This window comes from Odocoileus virginianus, chromosome 11 (assembly GCF_023699985.2).
Source record: "Odocoileus virginianus isolate 20LAN1187 ecotype Illinois chromosome 11, Ovbor_1.2, whole genome shotgun sequence".
Taxonomy (NCBI): domain Eukaryota; kingdom Metazoa; phylum Chordata; class Mammalia; order Artiodactyla; family Cervidae; genus Odocoileus; species Odocoileus virginianus.
Window position 1 is genome coordinate 40,073,614 of NC_069684.1, and position 24,043 is coordinate 40,097,656.

The 24,043-nt window shown below is 46.2% G+C and overlaps 1 protein-coding gene across 1 annotated transcript; it reads left to right on the plus strand.

Annotated features, from left to right (window-relative positions):
- Positions 1-1,317: 1,317 nt before the first annotated feature.
- On the plus strand, positions 1,318-15,243 carry MYOC (myocilin). Its single transcript, XM_020872033.2, has 3 exons — positions 1,318-2,042; positions 11,658-11,783; positions 13,858-15,243. The coding sequence occupies exons 1-3, from the start codon at positions 1,481-1,483 to the stop codon at positions 14,640-14,642; spliced, it is 1,473 nt and encodes a 490-aa protein (XP_020727692.2). The 5' UTR covers positions 1,318-1,480; the 3' UTR covers positions 14,643-15,243.
- Positions 15,244-24,043: the final 8,800 nt, after the last annotated feature.

The following is a 24,043-nucleotide window of genomic DNA, read 5'->3' on the forward strand; positions in this document are numbered from 1 at the left end:
TCAAGGCTAACTTAAGAACCAATCAAATAAGAATACACTCTTTAGAGCAAAATATATTTTCTCAGTCTTGAGGTGAGTCTGCCCCAGGACGCATCTGAAATATTTATTTCACTAATACTGAAGATGTTATTGGTACCAGAAAACATCAATTGCTTCAATGCAAACATTATTTTAAAAGTTACTAATGAGGCTGTTACACATGTTTTGATTTGTATACTTGATGGATTTCGTTTGTTTTATTGGGGGGGATTTTTCTCTTTAGGTTTATTAATATAAAGCAAGGATTATTAACCTAGGGTCCAGAAAGCCTGTGAATTTAAATGGAAAAAAATTACATCTTTATTTTTAATTGGACTTTAACATTTCCTTCCATAAATCCAAAATTGTATCAGCAGTATCTGCGACTTTGTCACCACCAATAGAGATCATAGACATTTTATATTTCAAATTACAGTTGTTGCAGATAGCATACAATAGCATTTGCACTCAAAACTACTTTGAAATTAGACACACTCCCCCGATCTTGTTTTAAATACATTAATGAAAAGGACATGAATATTTCAATTTTTTAAATCTTTCAGTAGTAGTATTTAAATATCATATGTTTTCTTTACAATCCTCTATACATTTAAAAATATCTTCCTGGGAAGGGGTCCACAGATGTCATCAGCGAGACTGATGGCATTTGCACACACATGAGTGCACACTCATAGTAAGAGAACTAGTCTAGAGGTGATCATTGACTTTGGTGCCTGAGATGCAAGACTGAAGTCAGAAAGTCCTTCTGGAGACACGTCCACTCTTGTTTTATAGTGAGGGACAGGGGAAGAATTCTGCTTCCAACTGCTTTTAGAGGATGGCTATTCCCCAAAACCTGGTGGCATTTTGCCCTTGTACCCTGCTCAGCCACTTTCATCTCTGTCACTGCTACAGGGACAGAGGGGCTTGTCTTAGCTATGGATGTATCCTCATTTTCTAAGACAGGGCCCGACACAGAGCGGGTTCTCGAGAAAGTTTGCAGAGTACATGGAAATATGAACTAGAAATAAATCCTTGTTGAAACAGACACACAAGTAGTGGTGCTGGATGAGGTGGGCTCGTGTGAGGGTGTGTGAGAAAACAGGCCGGGGATACAGGGACTGTGTTGGGGGGTGTGTGCTGCGGAAAGTGGGGCATTCTTTTTTAAAAGAAATTCAAAACAGACTTCTAGAAGGTCATTTTTTAAGAATCTTGCTGGCAGTATGAAAACACCACCCCCCCCCCCCACCGCCTGCGCATGGCCCCACCCGGCCTCACGTGGCCACCTCATTCTCCCTGCACGCAGGGCTGGCTCCTGGCATATATGAGTCTCTGTGGAGCTGGGGCAGGAACCAGCAAGGCCCATCCAGACACCCCTCGGTGAGGCGAGAGTGTCTGAGGAGCCTCACCCAGGCTCTGCACTGAAGGCCTCCGAACACATCGCTGCCACCACAGTCCCAAGATGCCAGCAGTCCAGCTGCTACTGCTGGCCTGCCTGGTGGGGGGTGTGGGGGCCAGGACAGCCCAGTTCCAGAAGGCCAACGACCAGAGTGGCCGATGCCAGTACACCTTCCGAGTGGCCAGCCCCAGTGAATCCAGCTGCCCTGAACAGGACCAGGCCATGTCAGCCATCCAGGAGCTGCAGAGAGACAGCAGAGATCAGCGGGCCACCCTGGAGGCCACCAAGGCCCGCCTCAGCTCCCTAGAGGCCGTCCTCCACCGCCTGACCTCCGGCCAGCCCACTGGGCCCTTGGAGGCCCAGCAGGGGCTGCAGAAGGAGCTGGAAGCCCTGAGGAGAGAGCGAGAACAGCTGGAAACCCAAACCCGGGAGCTGGAGTCAGCCTTCAGCAACCTCGTCCGTGACAAGTCGGCTCTGGAGGAAGAGAAGAGGCAGCTGCAGGCGGAGAATGAGGATCTGGCCAGGAGGCTGGAAAGCAGCAGCCAGGAGGTTGCAAGCCTGAGGAGGGGCCAGTGTCCCCAGGCCCACAGCAGCTCTCAGGATGTGCCATCAGGCTCCAGGGAAGGTAAAGTGGGGTGAAGGTGACAGGATTCACGGTGACCTGTTACAGGTGGCCCAGGCCTATCCTTCCTACCCTATCCTTTCTCCCAGAGACCACACATGTAGCATGAGGCAGACAAATGAAGGAGGGCAAAGCAACCACTTTCACATATTCCTAGTACATTAGTTCCTGAAAATTCTTTTGAGGTTAGTGGTTCTGGGTTCTTGTGCTCACCCGTGACAGTTTTCAGCATTCACAGCAAAATGAGAAATAGAAGGACCAGATGAGATGCCTATATATATGATCAGTAGAAAGTTGCCAACTCTCCTTTTAGAAAACTATCCTTTTGTGAATCTTTGTTCAGAGGTTATTGATTCTTGCCTTTTGTTGTTAAAATGACCTCTATTTATGAAATGATTTTAGGTGATAGGGTTTTTTTTTATGTCCTTCCTTAGCAAAATAAAGAGGCAGCAATCCTTTTGTGTGTTCCCTCACTGTGTTGTTTTGGAAATTCTCCTGCTCTTTGGGTAATCTGATAGGGATTGACTTAAATCTGTAGACTGCTTTGGGTAGTATTGCCATTTTAACAGGATTGATGCTGGAAGTTTTCCTGCTCTTGATTCAGTCTGAGAACCTCTGTCTTTAAGTCACTTTGAGGTGGCTTTTGCTACCTCAGATGCTGTCCTGTTCCTACTGCCCCTGCCAGAAGGTGAGTCCCTGAGTGTCTGGGCTGGGGGCGGGGGCACTCTTCCCAGTAGCTGGGAAGACAGTATCTTTGTTACTTTTTGTGAAATTGTGCTCCCAAATATTTGCTGTTTAATAAGTTTTCCAGTCATGAGGAAATAAACAAGCAAATCCAATTATGGGACAACTACCCTAGTGTCTTCAAAGATGTTGACATCAAGAAAGAAAAAAAGGGAGGTGGGGGACCTTGTTTTCGATTAAGGGGACCTTAGAGATGTGGAGACCAAGTGCAGTGCGTGACCCTGGAGGGGCTCCTGCATCCAGGGACACAAGGCTGCAGAGAACAGGTTTGGGATCCTTGAAGAAATTTGAATATAGACTACTTGTCAGATTACATTATTGGATTAGGTTCAGTTTCTTGGATGAGAGATGGTAGTGTGGTTATGAAGAATAGCCCTGTTCTAAGGAGATACATACTCAAGTACTTAGGCGTGAGGTGTCAGAATGTCTACAGTTTACTTTAAAATGGTCTGACAAAGATTATGAATATATAAAGAGAGAAAGAAAAAGAATACAAATTGACAAAGTCTGAGCAATTGGTAAATCTAAGTGAACAGCACATAGGGGTTTATTGTATTAATACTATTCTTTCAACTTTTCTAAAGGTTTGAAAATCTTCAAAATAAGATGATGGGAAACTGTTTTCTAAAGAGAGGCAGGTGTGAGATCAGAAAACCCAAGAGTTGATTCCTGGGCATGACCTCGGGCAAGTCATCTAGTCTCTGCATCGTGGTTTCTCACCTATAACGTGGCAATGAAAAGTCCTATGATAAATAATGATTTTGTGGGGTTCAAGTGAAATGACTCTAAGGTATAAGGGATTTTTAAAATTTTTATATTGCTAGAGTTGGAAGAGATTCAGTTCTAAATTTTCTTTTTAAAAATGTATATTTATTTGGCTGCTTTGGGTCTTGTTTGCAGTGCACAGGATCTTTAGTTGTGGCATGTGGGATCTAGTTCCCTGACCAGGGATCAAACCCAGACACCCTGCACTGGGAGCATGGGGTCTTAGCCACTGGACCACCAAGGAAGTCCCCTAAATTTTACAGTGAAGGAAAGTAAGATGCCAAGGGACCCCATGTTGAAGAGCTAAGATTTGTTGAACTTGAGTCTTTGAGCACTAATGAAAGAATCATTATAAATACAAGTGTTAATGAGGCACTATGTATTTCAGACTGTTTACTGAATGAACAAAAGCAGTGTGTGTTTATGAAAATAGAGGCAACTCTTTTTTTTATTGTCTTGTGGTCATTTAACAAATCTTTGGAAATTTATTCTATGTGTTCTCTGATATTATATTTCTTTTTGTCCTTTCCAGCCGCTCTACTTTTGAAATAAAGACAACAGCCTATTAGAGTGAAGTCCAGACTTGGAAGCTCTTTTCTAGCAGTGGGATTTTCGTGAGCAGGAAATTACATTAGTACAAGAATGTAGAGCTGGAAAGGGGGCCTCGAGAGCATCTGGCACCTCTGGCTCATTTGGGCAGATGTGGAAACTGAGGCCCACAGAGGTCACTCAGTGGTCCCCAGTTGCCAGCCCACTGGTGGCAGAGCTGGGACTAGAATTCAGCCATACCTTGAGGTTCAGCTGCTCCTAGGACCCTGACGGGACCTCTAGTTTGTAGAACCTAAAGATGAAAGACAAGGGTTACATTGAAGTGACTGGGAAAGGAATGCTTGGAACAGAAGATGTGCTTCATGGTCCTAGATTTGAGAGTAAAGGGCTGCTTTGGGTCCTGGGCCTCAGGTGTGGGTGTACCATATGTGGGGGGCGGCGGCAAATACCTGGGGAATGGAGGGTGGGGGGTGAGAGCTTACTGAGTGAGCAGGGGAAAGGCCTAAGTAGGTGGACTTTTTCTTACTCCACCTGTAATTCAAATTGTCACCACCACTTTATTGGGTAATTGTTACATAAAAAAAGTCTCCATAGAATTATGGCAGACACTTGCTTTTGCATGTGTGTGTATGTGTGAGTTGAAATAAAATACACATATAAAATGTTGTATTAATAGTTTTGTAGTGAGATGTCTGGAGGGACTTCCCAAGTGGTCCAGTAGTTGAGACTCCCTGCTTCCTACTGCAGAGGCCATGGGTTTGATCCCTGGTCAGGGATTTAGATCCCACATACCTCACAGCCCAGCCCAAAAGTTAAAAAAGAAATGTCTGGAGATCTTTTAAATAACCCCTAAGTAGAAAACACAGATTACTAGAGAAAAATTAGAGTTGCTTGTAGAGTCACAAGAGAAGCCCTACTTCCCCCTTTATTTCTCCTCTGCTTTGGACTGGTTGTCTCAGAGAACAGTCCAGCAATGTGGGCTTGTGGTAGCGTTTGTATGGCCACATCCCAGGGAGGAGCATCAGGGCTGGGGGGAATGTGACAGGGAGGGAAAGAGAACCAACAAGGGGTGATGGTGAGGGGTGTTCTCCAGCGGGTCCCCATGGTGGGCAGCAAAGGCTCGACCCCACAGGACTTGAGGAGCGGAACACAGCAGAGGAAGGGAGCACTCCTCCCTGGATCCCATGCTCTGTTGGCCAAGGATCATCCTATGGGATATATCGCATTTCCCTGATCCACAGATGGAGGCACCAGGCTAGTTCTTGCAAAGCCCGCCAGGCTCCTCTGTCCATGGAATTCTCCAGGCAAGAATACTGGAGTGGGTTGCCATGCCCTCCTCCAGGGGATCTTCCCGACCCAGGGATCAAACCCGGGTCTCCTGCACTGCAGGATGCAGAGGATGACCACCAACTGGAGGTAAAGTGGAAAGCACGCACCGAGGTGTCTGGTACACAGTGAACAGCCAGGGGATGGACTCTCACTACAAAGGGCTTCTTTTGCTTGAGTTAAAAATGTCATTTATAGAGTTCCCTGGTGGTCCAGTGGTTAAGACTCCACCTTCCAATGCAGGGTTAGTGGGTTCAATCCCTGGTCAGAGAACTAAGGTCCTACATGCCACTTGGGGTGGTCAAAAATTAAAAAAAAAAACGTCATTTATAGATCAAAACATCAACACGTATGTATTGTTTTTGTAACACGCATTGATTCCAGAGACAATAAGTGTTGGAGCAGCACTCAGGAAAGTAGTCTGCTAGCAAATCTTCAGTTTCCTAGAGTATTCATGACAACCTGTGACTTTGTCAGCACTCTTCTTTTTCCTCATCTTCTTCATGACCTAACTTTTTAGGCAGATAGAAAATAGCTACAATAATTATTATAATGTCATTTGCATATACATGTTATGCAACCTTATGTACCATATATATATTGCCTGTGTGTATGTGTGTGTGTGCGCGCATGGTATATAAGCAAGTTAATCAATTCAGGTTAAGCTCTCTAGCATGTGTCTATAAAGCAGTGGTGAGGGAGTCAGGACAGAGCATGAAGAAAATATTTCCAAAATTTTGTAACCGATATGAACTTTTCAACCACAGAAAGACTGGATTTTCATAGGAACAACCCCCTAAAATTTTTTAGCTGTCCGATACAATATAGTTCTTAATCCTTTCATAACCTCTTTTTGTTTCACCCTACACACATTCAGAATGAAATTTGAGTGGTTCTGAAACATTCCAGAGAAACTTTAGCTTTTTGTTACATTTTTTATTGAGGACCATTTCATTTTCAGTTTGAGCTAGGACTTCTGAGGCTCAGAGAGTTTGAGGAACTTGTCCAAAGTCACACAGTTGGTACATGGCTGGACAGAATCAGGAAAGTATGACTTCTGGCCCTGCCAGGCCCCTTCACACAACAGCTTCCCTGCGTTTTGGGTTCTGTATCCTCTTCCACAGGCTTCAGTTCTCATGCCCGGCTCTGCTCTGGGAATCTGACCGTTGCCAGATGCTCCTGGCTGACACAGCCATGCAGCAGCCAGCAGGCTTGCAAGCCAGCCATCCCACCTGCCAAGTGAGAACTGGCCTTGCAGTCATTCTGGAAGCTATTCCCTGACATTATGTTTTATTGTGATTCTTGTTTACTCCAAAGAAAGCCATGAGGCGTGGTTCCTGCAAAAAGTGATTAAAGGGGTTGGATTGTGGGGGAGGCAGGCAGAAAGGCCTCTGGTCAGAGCCCTGAGGGCCTTGGTGGGACCAGGAAAGGAACTGGGAACCAGTCAGGCACGTGTAGGGGGAGAAGAGTTGATGGCAAGATAGCTCTTTGGGTGCACCACCTGGGAGCCGTGTATGTGTGAGTCACCCACTGGAATCTGAGTCAGCTCCAGGAGTGGGTCACTGCCCCTATCCAAAGAGCTAAGCAGCACCTTCCAGCCTCTTGTAGAGCTTCTGGTAGCAGTCTGGGTTCAACCTGGAGTCAGAAACCACACAGCAGACTAAGTCAGGGATGCTTCACATAAAGAATAACTGATGAAAGAGAAGCAACTATGAGATAAAGTGAACTCCGCAGGGTACCCTAGGTCTGCGTGAGGGGAACCAGAGGGAGCACAGTCTTGGAATGGTCCTGGCTTCATGGAAACCCTGGAGGGTTTCAACCCAGGAGACAGCAGAGAGGCTGGCTGGTTAGCCTGAGCTGGAGCTGGAAAGGCCACCTCTCGAGTCTGAGCCAGGCTGCAGGAGCCCTGCAGAGCCTGCGTGGGGGCTTGCAGAGGTCCACAGAGTAGGGGGGTCCCTGTGCAGGGACTCGGGGTGCCATGTAGCAAGGGCTGTGGAAAGGTTATGGCCAATCTGAGGTGGCAAGGTCACAGAGGAACCAGGTCCTGGGCTCGTGCCTGGGCAGGGCTCCACCCGGTGTCCTCACACTGGTGCCCACCAGCCCAGCCCCTGCAGGAGACCCACTCACCTCCCCTGCAGTGTCCCTCCAGCACCCTCTACTGAGAAAGCTCAGCATCATGCTCACTTTAGAAGAGAAATGCCTTGTGTTTTAGAGAGCATCTATGAAAGGGTGCATCATCTATGCATTCAGCCCTGACAGGCAACACATTTGAAACTGACACACAACCCCACCATAGGGTGGAAAGGTTCACAGCTGCCATGACCATGACAGATGTGGGTTCAAGTCCCAGTCCCACCACTTACCAACTGTGTGACCTTGAGCAAATAACCTCTCTGAGCCTGTTTCCTCTGCTGCGAAGTGAGGATCATAACATTCCCTTTGAGGACTGCTATGTGGAATACAAGAGCCCAGGATGGTACCTGGCTCATAGGAGGCACTGAGTAAGTGGCCATAATTACGTTAGGTGCAGACTACAGTTCTAAAGCTTTATTCTATTTCTCTAAAACTTGTGAAGGCAACAGATCACAGAAATAATTTATATAAAACTGCTTTGAAATGTGGAAAGAGCTATAAACACCTCTTAATCATCTCTTTTCACAAATAAACTGTTTTTCAGTATTTCAGTGCCAGTACTTTAGCTGTCTTCAAGGAAGTTACCTGGGAAAATGCCTGTAATTTTGGGTTGCTTCCCCTTCACATTTCTTTATTCCCTGTGGCTAAAGATGGGGTTTTTCTTTTTTATTTCTCTCTCTCTTTTTTGGCTGAACTACGCAGCTTGTGGGATCTTAGTTCCTCAACCAGGGACTGAACCTGAGTCCCCCTACATTGAAAGCACAGAGTCTTAACCACTGGACCACCAGGAAAGCCCCCATTTTTCTTAACTTTCTTCTCACTGACTGGCAGGTATACGCCTCTACTTTTCTCACTATATATCTTTTTTTTTTCAGTAAAATTTCTCACTGAATTATATGACCATCCTAGTTACATTCAGAGAGTGAAATAATTTGTATCAGATGCACAGAGGAAGGAGCTGGGTGAAGGGGAGGGCAGGCTCACAGTGACCCTGGATGGATGGCAACTGTGGGTCACGGAGCTGACGAGCAGGGAGCTAGAGAGGGCCGAGGGAATGCTCTAGCTTTGCACAGATGCCATTGCGATGATATTTCTCGCTCACCTGAAACCTCACCTCCACAGCTCTGCAGACAGGGAGGTGATTCAGGGAACTGAATTAATGTCCCAAGACTCCCCAGGAACCATTTGGATCGAATGTTTCTGATTCCCAAAATGAACCCATGTTACGTCTTGGCCGAGAGGACTTGCCAGACTGTGAATTCCCCTGGGAATTCTGAAGGGAACCAGGGAACCAACTGTATCTTTTTCACCATTTTTCTCCATATCTAGCCTTGCATGTCTGGAGAAGGAAATGGCAACCCACTCCAGTATTCTTGCCTGGAGAATCCCAGGGACAGCGGAGCCTGGTGGGCTGCTGTCTATGGGGTCGCACAGAGTCGGACACGACTGAAGCAACTTAGCAGCAGCAGCAGCCTTGCACATCAGAGGTGCTCCAGAGGGGCTGGCTGACGGGATGGATCAACAGCTTGCCCAGGCTGCAGACAAGGAAGACCTTCCACACCCCTAGGGGTGCTCCCAGTTACCCCTGGAGTTTGGGTATATAACCAGGATGACCTCAACTGGTTACACATTTTGACTTAGAGCTTTTAACTGCTCAGGCAGCCCAGCCTGGGAACATTCCCGGGTGTGAGGATGGCGCCTCCCACTCCCCCACCCCCCACCTCCAGGCAGTCACACTTTCCAGGAGGTCCGCTGAACCGATGCACTCAAGGCAGGGTGGAGACTGCATTGGGGATCAGGGTTCGGGGATCAGGATGAGTCAGGGCTGGCTGTGCTGCCGGGCCACACAAAAATACCACCCCCGGAGCCCTGGCCCAGCCCAAGCCTCAGGGCTTCTTAGCTGGGTGCTTTCCCTGCCTCCTTCCAGGGAGAAACATTTCCAGTACTGTAGTTCACCGAAGCTAAACTCCATAGACTGTAGCCCACGGGGCTCCTCTGTCCATGGAATTCTCAGGCAAGAACCCTGGAGTAGGTTTCCATTTCCTTTTCCAGGGGACCTTTCCAATCCAGGTATTGAACTCCTGCATTGCAGGCAGATTCACCATCTGAGACACCAAGGAAGTACTTCCTTGAAGCTAAATACCAGCAACCATGAGAGGGCGCCTTGATTCCAGACATGAGAAAATGTGAAAGAATGTGTGGTTTAAGATTACTGAAATGTGGGCACATCCAGGAGGGTTGAGTTTCATTACCTGAGAGGTCAATTTTGAAGGGTTAAGCTAACAAGTGATGAAAGACAGAGAAAGTCTTCCTGACTCTCTGGGCTGTAGCCTCAGGCGTTGCACTGACCGCTCTCCCCCACCGTCCTGCACACCGGGGAACTCTGGGCTGGAGCCAGGTCCGACTGCCTGACATGGTCAGCAAGAGGAAAGGCCGATGATTTAAGCATATCTTTTGTATTCCAATACTTTGACATTTTGGCCTTTCTGCTACAGAAGGGACTGCCTCTCACAGGGGAGTATTTCTAAAGATAGTAAATGACTCACTGTAAGCACACCTCTCAGATGCAAACCAACCAATCCAGAGCCCACAACCTACCCTCTCTTCCTTCAAACTCACACTCAGGGCCCCATTCCTCCACCTGATCAATGGGGGCCAGGTACCAGACAACTGGGGACAACTCCTAGGGACAGCTTCAAAACCTTGCAGAAATTATCCAAAGTAACCAATCCTAAACCTGCTTATCCTGCCTCACTCATTCCTTCCCTTGGAAATCACAGTAAAGTGCTCGCCCATGTTCCCCCGCCCTCCTGACCAATTCTGGTGCTTCCCTGGGTGGCCCCTGTGGAGTCGTGTGCCCCTTCCTCTAGAGATCAGTGAGTCTAACAACTGTCTTTTCAATGGCAACGTCTCCTGATCTGTTGGCCTCACCATTGTCTGAGTCACGGACTGTGATTGACCCCATGGACTGTTTGTGACCCCATGGACTATAATCCACCAGGCTCCTCTGTCCATGGGATTTCCCAGGCAAGAATACTGGAGTGGGTTGCCATTTCCTCCTCCAGTTAATCTTCCCAATCCAAGGATCGAACTCTCATCTCCTGTACTGCAGGTGGATTCTTTACCACTGAGCCACCCAGGAAGCCTGTTGACCTCACCATATATGAACCATAATCCATCCTACATTTTAAAACAGCTGCTCCTGTTATATTCAAGGGCTGCTATATGCCATAATGCTAATCAAAGTAGTAATAGCAGTGACTTAATACCTAACCAATGTCATCCACACTTCTCCCCTTCTCCATGATTCAAACCTCTACCAAATTCCTATAGGAATCCTTCCTTGTCCAAAGCTAGCTTTGGAAAGGGATCTGACAGAATATGTTACTTCTTACAGACACATCTGTATTGTGATAAGGGGGGAAAAAAGCAAGCCATGCAGGGAATTTGTTCATTGTTGAATTTCAGACATCCCAGAAGATGCTAAGGATCTTCCCAATATCCTAGCATCAGACCTCACCTACCCATAAATCAAACCTTCTAATGGGAACCATTTTAACTGTGTACAAGCTTACTGTATTTTGAATACTATACTCTGTGCTAGGCATGTTGCTATCCAATTTATTATTTGTGAGCTTTTTATTATGGGCTTCCCAGGAGACGCAGGGAATGGAGGTTCAATCCTGAGCCAGGAAGGTCCCCTGGAGAAGGAAATGGCAGCCCACTGCAGTATTCCTGTCTGGGAAATCCCATGGACAGAAGAGCCTGGTGGGCTACAGTCCGTGGGGTCACAAGAAGTCGGACATGACTTAGCAACTGAGTACACATGCACAAGTTTTTTATTATGGAATTTTTCAAACATTCACAAAAGTAGAGAGAATGACACAAACCCTAACATGCCCATCACCCAGCTCTGACAGTTGTCAGCCCAGCCCAGTCTTGTTTCACTGTCCTTCCCCCTCCCCAAACCCACTTATTATCTTAAAACAAATCTCAAACATGGTCATATCTTTGAAACCCTATTTAAATCCCATCCTCAATATAGTCTAGTTTTAGACCTTCTTCCTCACAGTACAGTCTTGTCTCTTTCTTTTAATACAGTTGCTAAATGGAATCTGGAGAATGTGGACTTCCAGGAACTGAAGTCAGAGTTAACAGAGGTTCCTGCTTCCCAAATCTTGAAGGAGGGCCTGTCTGGTCATCCCAGAAGTGAAGAGGAAGGCACTGGTATGGAGTTAAGTTTCTCCTCTTCTGTACCCACATGGTCTAGTTCTGTGCTGAGTTGCTCAGTTCACTATGCGGGAGGCGGGCGGACAAGTAACCTCCCTGGGGGCAGAGGCAGGAAAGGGGAAAAAGAACAAACCCCTTTTCTGCTCCCTTTCCAGGGTATACTGGCAGGGAGTCGGTCTTTCCTAGCAAAGCTCTGTATTTTGTCACTTACACTTTTCATGGAGACTGCACTGCCCCAGGGGAAGATGAGAGATGTACCCATTTTTCCCACTTGGTTGTCATATAGAATGGATTGCATCTGAAAAATGACATTTTTCAAGTAGATCCTTCATATCTTTATCTTGGGGCCAGACAGACACCATGTACCATCCCAGCATATTGTTAACTGAAGGTATCCTTCTTTAATTTTGAGTACTGAGGAAAAGTAGCATTGCCCCTCTCCAAGGTATAACCTGAAAGCCTGACTTTAAAATGATGAAGACTCTTGTCTTTCAGAAACAGGGACTATCGGTAATATTGAAAGTTATTACTAGCACAGAAAGGTATGCAGGAGGATGGGGAGTTTTAAAATATTCAAAATAAGGTTCCTTGAGATATGGGCAACAAAGAGCTTCCACTTTCTCTAAGAAAACTGAGATACCCATTATAATACAGAGATGTGCTGTGATTCAAATAGTTCTCAAACATCTCATTTTAAAAATCATATTCAGATTTTACTGTATTAAAATGATGGCTGAAGTATGTGGTCCATTGGGGAAGGGCTTGAAAAACTTTGTTTTATTGAGATTATTATAGTGACTTGATTTTATCTCACTGTTTAAAATAATAAAATAAACCAGACATAAAAATCATAAAGAGTAATATAATGAACACCATGAGAACTTGCTCAGGTTTAGAAAAATATACAAATATAGTGTAAAGCGCTCTGTGCAGCCTTTATCTTTACAACCAATACCAAGTTGATGTATTTATGGAAAACAATCCACATATAAGTGGACTCATATAATTCAAGGCTATGTTGTTCAAAGGTCAGCTGTACTTGGATTCACATTACATGGTGATCAAATAATGTTTCCTAGGCATTTACTTTATCCCAAGCACTTAACATGTATAATTACATGTAAAGTTTACAACCCTACTACCCCAAACATTACCCTTATCTCCGTTTACAAATGAGAATACTGAGTCTTAGAGAGTTAAGTAACTTATTGAAAGTCATATAAGTGGCAGATGGCAAAGCCCAGGGTTGTTTTTGTTTTTGTTTTGGCATTTTCTTTACTAGTGTCGGGGCTTCCCTAGTGGCTCAGATGGTAAAGCATCTGCCTGCAGTGCAGGAGACCCGGGTTCGATCACTGGGTCAGGAAGCTCCCCTGGAGGACGGAATGGAACCCACTCCAGTATTCTTGCCTGGAGAATCCCATGGACAGAGGAGCCTGGAGGGCTACAGCCCATGAGGTCACAGAGAGTCAGACTAGACTAAGCGACTAACACTTCCACTAACACTTTACGAGTGTTACCTTTTAATGTCATTCACTAGCCAGGATAAAGTTTGAGGAAAAATTTTGAGGACAGTTTGGAGTATTGTGGAAAATGATATTTCATAATCTGAAACCACCCATTTGTGCTTCTCTGGACTGGCAAATAGAGGCCTGGGGTGGGGGGCAGTGTGCCTCAGTTTCCTCCCCAACAACTGAATTTTTATAATATCTCAAAATTGAGGGGGCTTCACTGGTGGCTCAGACAGTAAAAAAAATCTGCCTGCAATGCAGGAGATGTGGGTTTGATCCCTGGGTCAGGAAGATCCCCTGGAGAAGAGAATGGCAACCCAATCCAGTATTCTTGCCTGGAGAATCCCTTGGATAGAAGAGCCTGGCAGGCTGCAGTCCATGGGGTCACAGAGTTGGACACGACCGAGCCACACACACACACACATACACAGAAGAAAAAAAAAAAGCTTAGGTTTAAACCTGGACTGCCTGCCTCTGGGGTTCTCACTTGTGTGGGTTCTGCCATGCTCCACATCCTGGAACGATGGTGAATACACAGCTTTTGCTTTGTTTTCATTCACCAGGATGCGGAGAACTGGTTTGGGTAGGAGAACCTGTCACTCTGAGAACAGCTGAAACCATCACCGGCAAGTACGGCGTGTGGATGAGAGACCCCCAGGCCGCCTACCCCTACACCCGGGAGACCACCTGGAGAATCGACACCGTGGGCACGGACATCCGCCAGGTGTTTGAGTACGACCTCAGCGGGCAGTTCGCGCAGGGCTACCCTTCCAAGGTGCACGTGCTGCCCCGGCCGCTGGAGAGCACGGGCGCCGTGGTCTACCGGGGCAGCCTCTACTTCCAGGCGGCCGAGTCCAGGACGCTGCTCCGGTACGACCTGCGCACCGAGACGCTGCAGGCGGAGAAGGAGATCCCCGGGGCCGGCTACCACGGGCAGTTCCCCTATTCCTGGGGCGGCTACACCGACATCGACCTGGCCGTGGACGAGACAGGCCTCTGGGTCATCTACAGCACCGAGGCGGCCAAAGGCGCCATCGTCCTCTCCAAGCTGAACCCGGAGACGCTGGAGCTCGAACAGACCTGGGAGACCAACATCCGCAAGCAGTCTGTCGCCAACGCCTTCATCATCTGTGGCACCTTGTACACGGTCAGCAGCTATTCCTCGCCCGACGCCACTGTCAACTTCGCCTATGACACGGGCACGGGGAGCAGCAAGGCCCTGACCATCCCGTTCAAGAACCGCTACAAGTATAGCAGCATGATCGACTACAACCCCCTGGAGAGGAAGCTCTTTGCCTGGGACAACTTCAACATGGTCACCTATGACGTCAAGCTCTCCCGGATGTGAAAAGCTGCCAAGCTGTCAGAAAAGGCAGAAGGAGATGATGTTCATGGCTCTTGAAGGAGAGCCAGTCAGCCAAGGCCCACACAGCTTTCCTCTGCTCTCCAAGCTTGCATTAACCCAGAAGAATGTGCATGGTCACCAGGTCTGACTGGGCGGGAAGAGCCTTCTGGGGACTGGGGATTGAGACGATTCCATGTTATCATAGATATTCTTTTCCTCTGTCTGCTCTTAAACGGATACTTAATCAAAATAGTGTGACTTTTCTGGTGATTTGAGGCAAAAGCTATAATGTGTAGGGGGTTTCTTCATGAAAACCACAAGACTTGATAAATGGGCCTCACTGGCTAAAGAATGTATATTTGGAGAGGAGGTTGGAAAAACAGGTTGCCCCACGGGGAACCCAGGGCCAAGGCCTGCCCTTGCATGTTGCCTGGTTACCATGAGCTATAATAACAAACAGCGCTTCTAAAGGAAAGGGGATAGTTCTTGTGGCAGCATGAACATGCATAAGATGTGTTTACTATAGTTGGCTTCTAATGCATCAGGTGGATCCAGTTGTGTATGACAGAATCTTTGCCCCATGAAATAAAATAATCTTACACAATGTTCTCTTTGAACTTTGTGTGATAGTTTGTGGAAGAGAAGAGTACAGATTCTAACCATCAGATAATTCCTTTGGGTTGGGAGTGGTGATTGCAGGATGCTATGTGTATCTATGTATCTGTGTATGCTATGCTATGTGTGTGTATATGTGTAACTGAAAGGTTTGTGCCTGGTTTTGCGGTCTTGCCCATGATGACACCAGGCAAACTGAGGAGTTCATTCCTTCCCACCCCCATCTCCTTTTACTTTTGGTCCTTCTCAAACAATCTTTCCATCTTTTCTCCAACTTACCCTCTTTCACCCTAGCTGTAATTTGGTTTTTATTTGCTGTCATGGGTATAACTTTCAAAAGCCAAGACCTCAGGTGAGCAGACCTAAAGAATTCAATGAGTTCTTTACCTAAATTTAATTCTCTCTTTACAGGTCTGTCTCCAAAGACATCAAAATATGAGGTACTGGGGGCTAAGACTTTAACATATGAATGGGTGGGAAAGGCAATTCAACCCATGTCAACTGGGTATTACCACTCTACTCCACTGGAGCAAACTCTTAAAGACTAGAAAATCCAGAAGTCAGTGCATGAACTCATTCACCTTTAAGCACCTTTAGCTGCCAGGTGTTGAATAAAAAGTGGAGGGTGAGGAGACACCTTTGGGTGGTGAGTGATCACAGCACACACACAGGGGAGGCAAACTCTGCTAGCACAGCCCTGTCCATGTTTATTTCCTTCCACCAGCTACTGCTTCCAGGTTTGGGACTGAAGAAGAGAGTGAAGAAAGGAGAAACAGAAAGGAGAAGGGAAGGGCATTAGACTACTCCTCCACTGTGGACTGTTACTTCTGGGGTTTTGTTTGTCTGCTGGTTCCTCCTTCTAGTCTGTATTAGTCAGGGTTCACCAAAGAAATAGAACTAATAGGAGATATATAGGTATAAGTACGAATGTAATAAAAGAGATTTATTATGAGGAATTGGCTCATGTAACTAGGGAGAAGTCCCACAGTCTGCCACCTGCAAGCTGGAAACCCAGGAAAACTGGTGGTATAATTCCGTCTGAGTTCAAAAACCTGGAAATTAGGGGAACCAATGGGATAAGTCCCAGAGCAAGGGCAGAAGACCAATGGGAGGCCAGCAGGAAGCAAAAGGGGTGAATTCCTCCTTCCTCTGCCTTTTTGTTCTTTTCAGGCCCTACATGGATTGTATGATGCTCACCCTCCCTGGGAAAGGTGATCTACTTTAGTGAATCCACCAATTCAAATGCTAATCTCATTCAGAAATACCCACTCACAAACATACTCAGAAAGGATTAATCTGGCCACCCCTTGGTTGGTCCAGTCAAGTTACATGAAACTGACTATCATAAAGTCCCAACCTCTTGAGACTGCAGCTCTCCAGGGCTTACTTTAGGGTTTTATCTACTCATTCCTCTGATGATCTTACCCAGCCTCATGGTTTTAAATGCCACCTCTATGATGATAATCCTTCAAATTTATATCCTCAGCCCAGACTGCTACTGAAATCCAGATTCATGTATTAATTAGTGATTAATAACTAGATTATTAGATTTTTAATACATGCATCTGGATTTCAGGAGAAGTCTGGGCTGAGAACATAAATTTGAAGAATCTACCTGCAATGAGGAGACCCAGGTTTGATCCCTGGGTTTGGAAGATCCCCAGGAGAAAGGAATGGCAACCCACTCCAATATCCTTGCCTGGAAAATTCTATGGACAGAGAAGCCTAGTGGGATACAGTACATGGAATCGCAGAGAGACACGACTGAGCGACTAACACACACCCAGACCACCATATTCAAAATTCTGCTCACCTGGTGCTTCCATGCCACTTCTTACTCTTATTATTTTAAAGTTTTAATTGGAGAATAATTACTTTATAATGTGTTGGTTTCTGCCACACAACAGTGCGAATCAGCCATAGGTATACACATATCCAGGAACCTCCCTCCCAGCCCCACGCCATCCGACCCCGCTAGCTTCTCACAGGGCACCAGGCTGAGCTCCTGGTGTCATAGAGCAACTTCCCACTAGCTATCTATGTTACACATGGTAGTATGTATGTTTCAGTGCTACTCTTTCAATTCATCCACTCTCTCCTTCCTCTACTGTGTACACAAGTTTGTTTTCTGTCTGTGTGTCTACTCCTACCCTGAAAATAGCTTCATCAGTGCTCTTTTTTTAGATTCCATATATATTCTTTAATACATGATGTTTGCTTTTCTCTTGCTGACTTACTTCACTCTATATAACAGGCTCTGGTTCATCTACCTCACTAGAACTGACTCAAATTTTTTTCCTTTTTATGGCTGAGGAACATTCCATTGTGTATATGTACCACAACTTCTTCATCCATTCATCTGTCAGTGAACATCAAAGTTGCTTCCATGTCCTGGTGATTGTAAATAGTGCTGCAATCAACACTGGAGTACATGCATTTTTTTTTTGAATTATGAGTTTCTCAGAGTATATGCCCAGTAGTAATTGCCCTGTCTTATCATTTTTAACTGTCTCTTTCTTTACATTTATCATCTCCTAACATATAATTCCATTATTTTTAAATATTTTTTTCTGTCTTCTCCCACTGGAACATAAATTCCATGAGGGCAGGTATTGTTTTGTTCAATAATATGTCCCTAGAGCAGTGCTCAGCTCACATAGTAGGTACTTGATATTTTTTGAACAAAGAAACAAACAGAAAAAATATCCTGGAACTTGCTCAGAAAAAAACTGAAAATAAAGCTACCACAAGGGGTACCCCTTCCCACCATTTCCCCTCCTTGATTCTACTCTTAGCTGGTTGTGTGACCTTAGACAAGTCACTTAATCCCTGTTCCAGAGCTAATAGAACTTTCTGTAATGAGAGTCATGCTATCTTAACACCCAATATGGTAGCCACCAGTCACATGAAGCTATTGAACACCTAAAATATGACTAGTGCAAAGAACTGAATTTTATATTTTATGTAATTTTGATGAATTTATGTTTAAGCAGCCATATGTGGCTAAAGGCTACCCTATTGGAGTGTCTAAGTGTGTTTTCTCATCTGACTGAGGATGAGGTGATGTGTGTTGAGTCCCCAGCTGGCAAGGACGGGAGCTCCAGGCATGCTCCCCCCGCCCCACGCTGCTGCAGTGGACACAAGGCGAGGAAGCTGACTTCCACATCAATAGCAGAGCTCTCTGACTAGGTGGGGAGGGGGATATGAGCATACTTACAAGGGTGGACTTGGACAGAGAACACCCACAGGGGCTCTGTGAAGAAGTGAATGCAATAAAAGATGGCCTTTTGGGGGCCCAGGGCAGTTTCCCCCAAAATATGCCTCAATGAAATATGGATTATCTTGAATTACTTAATAAGGGGCCAGTGCAAGAGGAATACTCTGACCCTCCTTTCTGTTTGACCCTAAAAATAGGAAATAAACCTCTTATGTAAAAGGACACCCTTATGTTAGAGAGAGAATTCAGGCTGAGAAGCCTATATAAACAAATCTTTGTGTTTTTTTTAAATTTACTACTTGGAGGCCAAACTCCATTTAGATTCATTAACTGAGCACCCCAAACCTAAATTGTTTTATCCTGTCCACTCCTCACAAATGTATTGTTTCTTTGCCTGTTTAAAAAGAATAAAAACTTCCTGCTTTGGTCCCATTTCCATGACATCTTCACGCGCATGAATCAAAATTTGTTTCTATTTTTTCTGTTCATCTGCCTGGCATCAATTTTATTATTAATCCAGTCACCAGAACTCAAGAGGGATAGAGAAGGAAATTTCCTCTTCCCCAACAGCACCTGAGGATATTTCTCAGATGTGGACGTGGATGATCACCTCTTTGATGCTTTCAGGCTCTTCACAAGAGCCCTTGGGAGTCCTTAGAGGTGCTTTGGGGTGTCTTGAGCATGGGATCTGAGTAGTAGTCTTCTCCTCCCTAACGAGGTCACTTTGCACTTGACTGCTTTTCCAGTTAAGTGTCTTCTGTTAGAGTTTGAAGTTTACTTAAACCTCCGAGAAATAAATTTTGAAAATGTTGTCCATAAATGTGAAATACAGCCCAGTCCCACCCCAGAAGACAGGATGTAGCTACAAAAGAACATAAAACTATTGTGCCCCAGGCTGAGCTTTGAAAACCCAAACCCCTCAGAGTTCTCTGGAACTCAGACCTTTAAATTCACAGAGGCCTGGCCTTTTCATTCATCCAAATTTATTAACAAACATTGGAGGCCTGATCACTTTTTAAAAATTCAAATACAACTGACTACCATAACTGTTCTCTAGCACAACAAAAATTGACTACTGAATATAAACATCAGAGAATTGGCTTGAGACCAAAGGTTAAGTGCCCAAGGAAGGGTAAACAGTGCTCAATGGTGGTTGTAGAAGAAAACTAGGAAAGAAAGAATAAAGATTTTCCAAGACATTCTTCAAAACCAACCCCAATGACTTCGTCAAAACTGTTTTCTGGAGTTTCCTGTCAAAGTCCAGCTCAAAATGACCGATGTTTTAGGTGCTTAGGAAGTCTTCAGCTGGAGAGGGAGGTGGGGCTGGGGGGACTTTGGGGCTAGCTGCACTCGGAAGGGCTTGTCTGGATTCCACATCTGAGGGTATTTCCCCAGCGTCATCAATTTGCTTGGTAAATCTTTCTTCTCTGGGAGGAAAGGGACACTGAATGTCATTTAAATAAAACCAGGATTTTTAAACAGAAGGAAAAAAGAACACCCAGGTCCCAGCCCCTGAAGGGAGTATTCAGCATTTGAGATGACATCCTGCCTCCCATAAAATTACGTACTCTCTATTTACACTTTGCTTGTCATTTCTTCTCAAAGAGAGTTGAACCATCTCCTCTGGTCCCACGGAACCAACGTAGCTGGGGTTCACCCCTACCAGCTAGCTCTCTGTAGTTTCTCTAGGGCAGGCTCTCTCTCTCAAGATTTTATTTGCATCTGGCCACCTGAGTTCGGTCCCTGGGTTGGGAAGATCCCCTGGAGGAGGAAATGGCAACCCACTCCAGTATTCTTGCCTGGAGAATTCCATGGACAGAGGAACCTGGCAGGTTACACAGTCCACGAGTTCTCAAAGAGTTGGACACGACTGAATGACTTCCACTTTCATTCTCTGGCCAGTTCAGCCTAGGCTCACTTCAGCTCTTCTTTCTGCCTAGACTCCACCCCACCCTGTATACACCTCTTCCCCGCCCCACACCCAGGCTGCTGGTTCTCCTCCCCTTCTGCTAGAATGCACCATGCATCTCTTCTACTCAGGGCTGGGCAAACCCTGCCTTCAAGGGAATAGGACTAGTCAGTCAAGTGATTCCAGATTCAGATTTAACAGTTCTGGAGTACCCGCTATGGGCTTGAACTTGGAAATTAACTAGAAACTAACTACATTCAGATTCTCAATGACAGCTCACCCCTACCAGTTTTTTTCAGCTGAGGAAGCTGAGACAGAAGGTGATTCACCCAGGTCATGTGGCCAGTAAAAGACAGAACTGGAATCCAAACTCAGATCTCTCCTGACCACAAGCTCAGTGCTGCATCTCCCAGTCAGAACTGATCCCTAATGTTGCCGAGGGGTGTGGGGTAATGGGGGAGCAGGTAACAGGGAAGGAAGCCAGGAGAGGCCCCAGAACTGTGAAATCTCTTTCTTCTTGAGTGGATTTTAAAGCAAGTAACCATAGCCCCCTGGAGACAATGCCCACTCTCACGGTCTAATCAGTCACATCAAATTTGCCATGTAACCCCATCAGTAAAATTTAACACCTCCATGATAGGGGTATTGCTCAGTCGTGTCTGACTCTTTGTGACCCCATGAACTATAGTCTGCTAGGCTCCTCTGTCCATGGGATTTCCCAGGCAAGAATACTAGAGTGGGTTGCCATTTCCTTCTCCAGGGGATCTTCCCCTCCCAGGGACTGAACCCACATCTCCTGCATTGGCAGGTGGATTCTTTACCACTGCACTATCCGAGAAGCCCTTAACACCTCCATATCTAGGATAACTAAGAAATTGTACACGACTTCTAAAATCAATTCACTAAAATCTTACATTCCAATAAACACTGAAGTCAAGAAGCACTGTGAACAAACTGGATGGAGGTCCCTATTTCAAATTTTTTACTTTTGGCCAAATTTGTCAGGTTTTATAAAATCACCATTTTTAAGCTCATACTATATCCATAGAACTCAAAAATGTCAGCTCTGCTGATTGTTGTTTACCCATATTTGAATTATTAGAATTATTTCAACCCAGGTTTCTTGGCAGAAATTTATGTCAGGCCACTTGTCTCTACTGAGGGTTACATTCATTGAGATTAGATGCTATAACTTTAAAACCACAGAAACCATCCAGACAAACTGCAACATGTTAGCCTGTGCTGCAAGTGAGTGAACCTGGCCAATGGAGCTGGACTTCCTCCAGCTTTTTATCTCCCATCCTTCCATCGGGATAGTCTCAGAATCTACACATGACCTCCTGACCCACAGAGAAGGTACAGCATCAAGTCAAGTCAAACAACAATTTCAAAAGAGCTCAGTTTTCATAGAAATTGGAGTCCTAATGTTTTTGTTGTAAACCTTTATATATGAGATGTCTTGGGCATCCTGCTGGATCTGGGGATCTCAGACCAGAGAGAAGACAGAGCAGCCCACTGTGGACATTGTAGGCTTGCCAGATTTAGCAAAGTAAAACATAGGTTGTCCAGGTAAATTTCACATAAACAACTAACATTTTTTACTTTAGTTGATGTGTGTGCTCAGTCATGTCCAAATCTTTGTGACCCCATGCACTATAGCCCACCAGGCTCCTCTGTCCATGGGATTTTCCAGGCAAGAATACTGGAGTGGGTTGCCATTTCCTACTCCAGGGGATCTTTCTAACCCAGGAATCAAACCCGTGTCTCCTCCATTGGCAGGAGGACTCTTTACCACTGAGTCACCTGGGAATTCCCCTCTTTTACTGTAAGTATATCACAAATCACACAGACTAACTTAGACAAAAAAAAACCTCCTTCTGTTGTTCACCTAAAATTAAAATTTAACGACGCATCCTGTATTTTAACCACTGACCCTACCATCTGGGGAAGGTGTCATGTGGGGGACTTTTTGAGAACTCCAACATGCAGTTCAGGCAGTTAGCTACTCCAAGGCAGGCAAACTGTCTTCTGTGGGCCAGACAACCTGCTGAGGTCTCCGCTATCTAAGGGCGTGCTAGCCCAGTCCTGAGCATCAGGCATAGAGTGGTGAAGGAGACAAACAGTCCTTGCCTTACAGGGAGTTGACCGTCTACTTTGGAGGGAGGACGAGATTCCGGGCGTCCATGCTCTCCCCGAACCTTGCAGCGTCATACATTTTTACACTGGGAGGACACATCATAACTTCCATCTGATTGTCAAAGTGATCCTCACGCCTCAGTCAAGAGCCGCTGATCTGAAGTCCATCCCAGTACCCTTATCGTTGTCTACTGAAGGACCATGTGACAAAAGTCTGCTTCCCACCATGGGTGACAAAGTGTTTTCTCATCCATAACGTCTGCCCTGCTGCAATGGATGGATGCCTTTACATAAACCTGAACCCAGAGGCCGTCCTTGGCCCTTGGTGAGCATCAGCATGTGTGCACCACCCCGCCCCCACCGCAGATCCCGGGAGTACCTCCTGGTCATGGTGATCCTGCGCCTCATCACCTCAGAGGCCAGGTCTCTGTAGCGGAGGTTAATGCTGTAGCCGGTGGAGCCTTTCTCAGCCATGGCTTTGAACTCAGACGATTGAGATTCCCCAGCACCTGTGAATCTAAAACAAAAGCACCAGCAAACCTGCTTCAGGGGTTGAAACGGCTGTGTCTGGGTCCAGCACGGCAGGGTTTGCAGAGGATTCTCCCTGCCTGTGTCCTCCGTGGGTTCCCCCACAGCCCACCCCTCTCCCACTCCCCGCCCTACCCCTGTCCTGAGGCAGACGTCTTCTCATTCCAAGGCCTGCCCTGGGGAAGAGCCAGGTCTCCCCACAATGAGATAGAGCCGGTATTATCACCCCAATCTGGTGATATGGAAACCCAGGGCAGCTATGGCGCCCCTCAGGGAAGAGCTGAGGAAACAGAGGCCCAGAGAGGTAAACTCTTTCCCGGGGCTGCACAGCTGAGCCCTGTCCTGGCTGCTTCCCCTGTAGCGAGCACCACTCCCTCACAGCCCTTCCCTCACAGGGCTGTTTGGCATCACTGAGGCAAACTACTGAAGCCGTCAAATCCTAGAGGTGGTGCTCCGCAACAAGAGAAGCCACTGCAACGAGAAGCCCACACACCACAACTAGAGTAGCCCACTCAGCAACGAGGGCCCAGCACAGCCGAAAGAAAAGAAAAGGGACGGGGGTGGACAAGGCTGTTTGTTCAAAGGCACTGGGGGCTTGATATTGAGAAGGGAAACGGCTGCAGTGGGAGCTCTTGAGTCAGACATTGTGGGATATCCTTTTACAGTATCCCACTTGATAACCATAGTGACTGCAGTTTAAGTTATTATGATCCCTACTGAACCGATTGATGGGGAAGCTGAGCAGCAAAGTCAGGCAGCTTCCCCAGGGGGCACAGAGCTACAATCCGAACCTAAGGTCAGTCCAGCTTCAAAGACGCCACTGCAGGGCCAGGCGACTCTCCAGTTCTGCCTCAGTGCCAAGCCATTTCCAGAGGAATAAGAGGTGAGTCTCCATTCCTGCACACCCAGTCACACTCTTGAGGTGACATGGCTGTTCTCAGAAGAGGAGTTGCAAGGGCCTGAACTCACCAGCCTGATGTTCTGTCTGCAAAAGTTTGT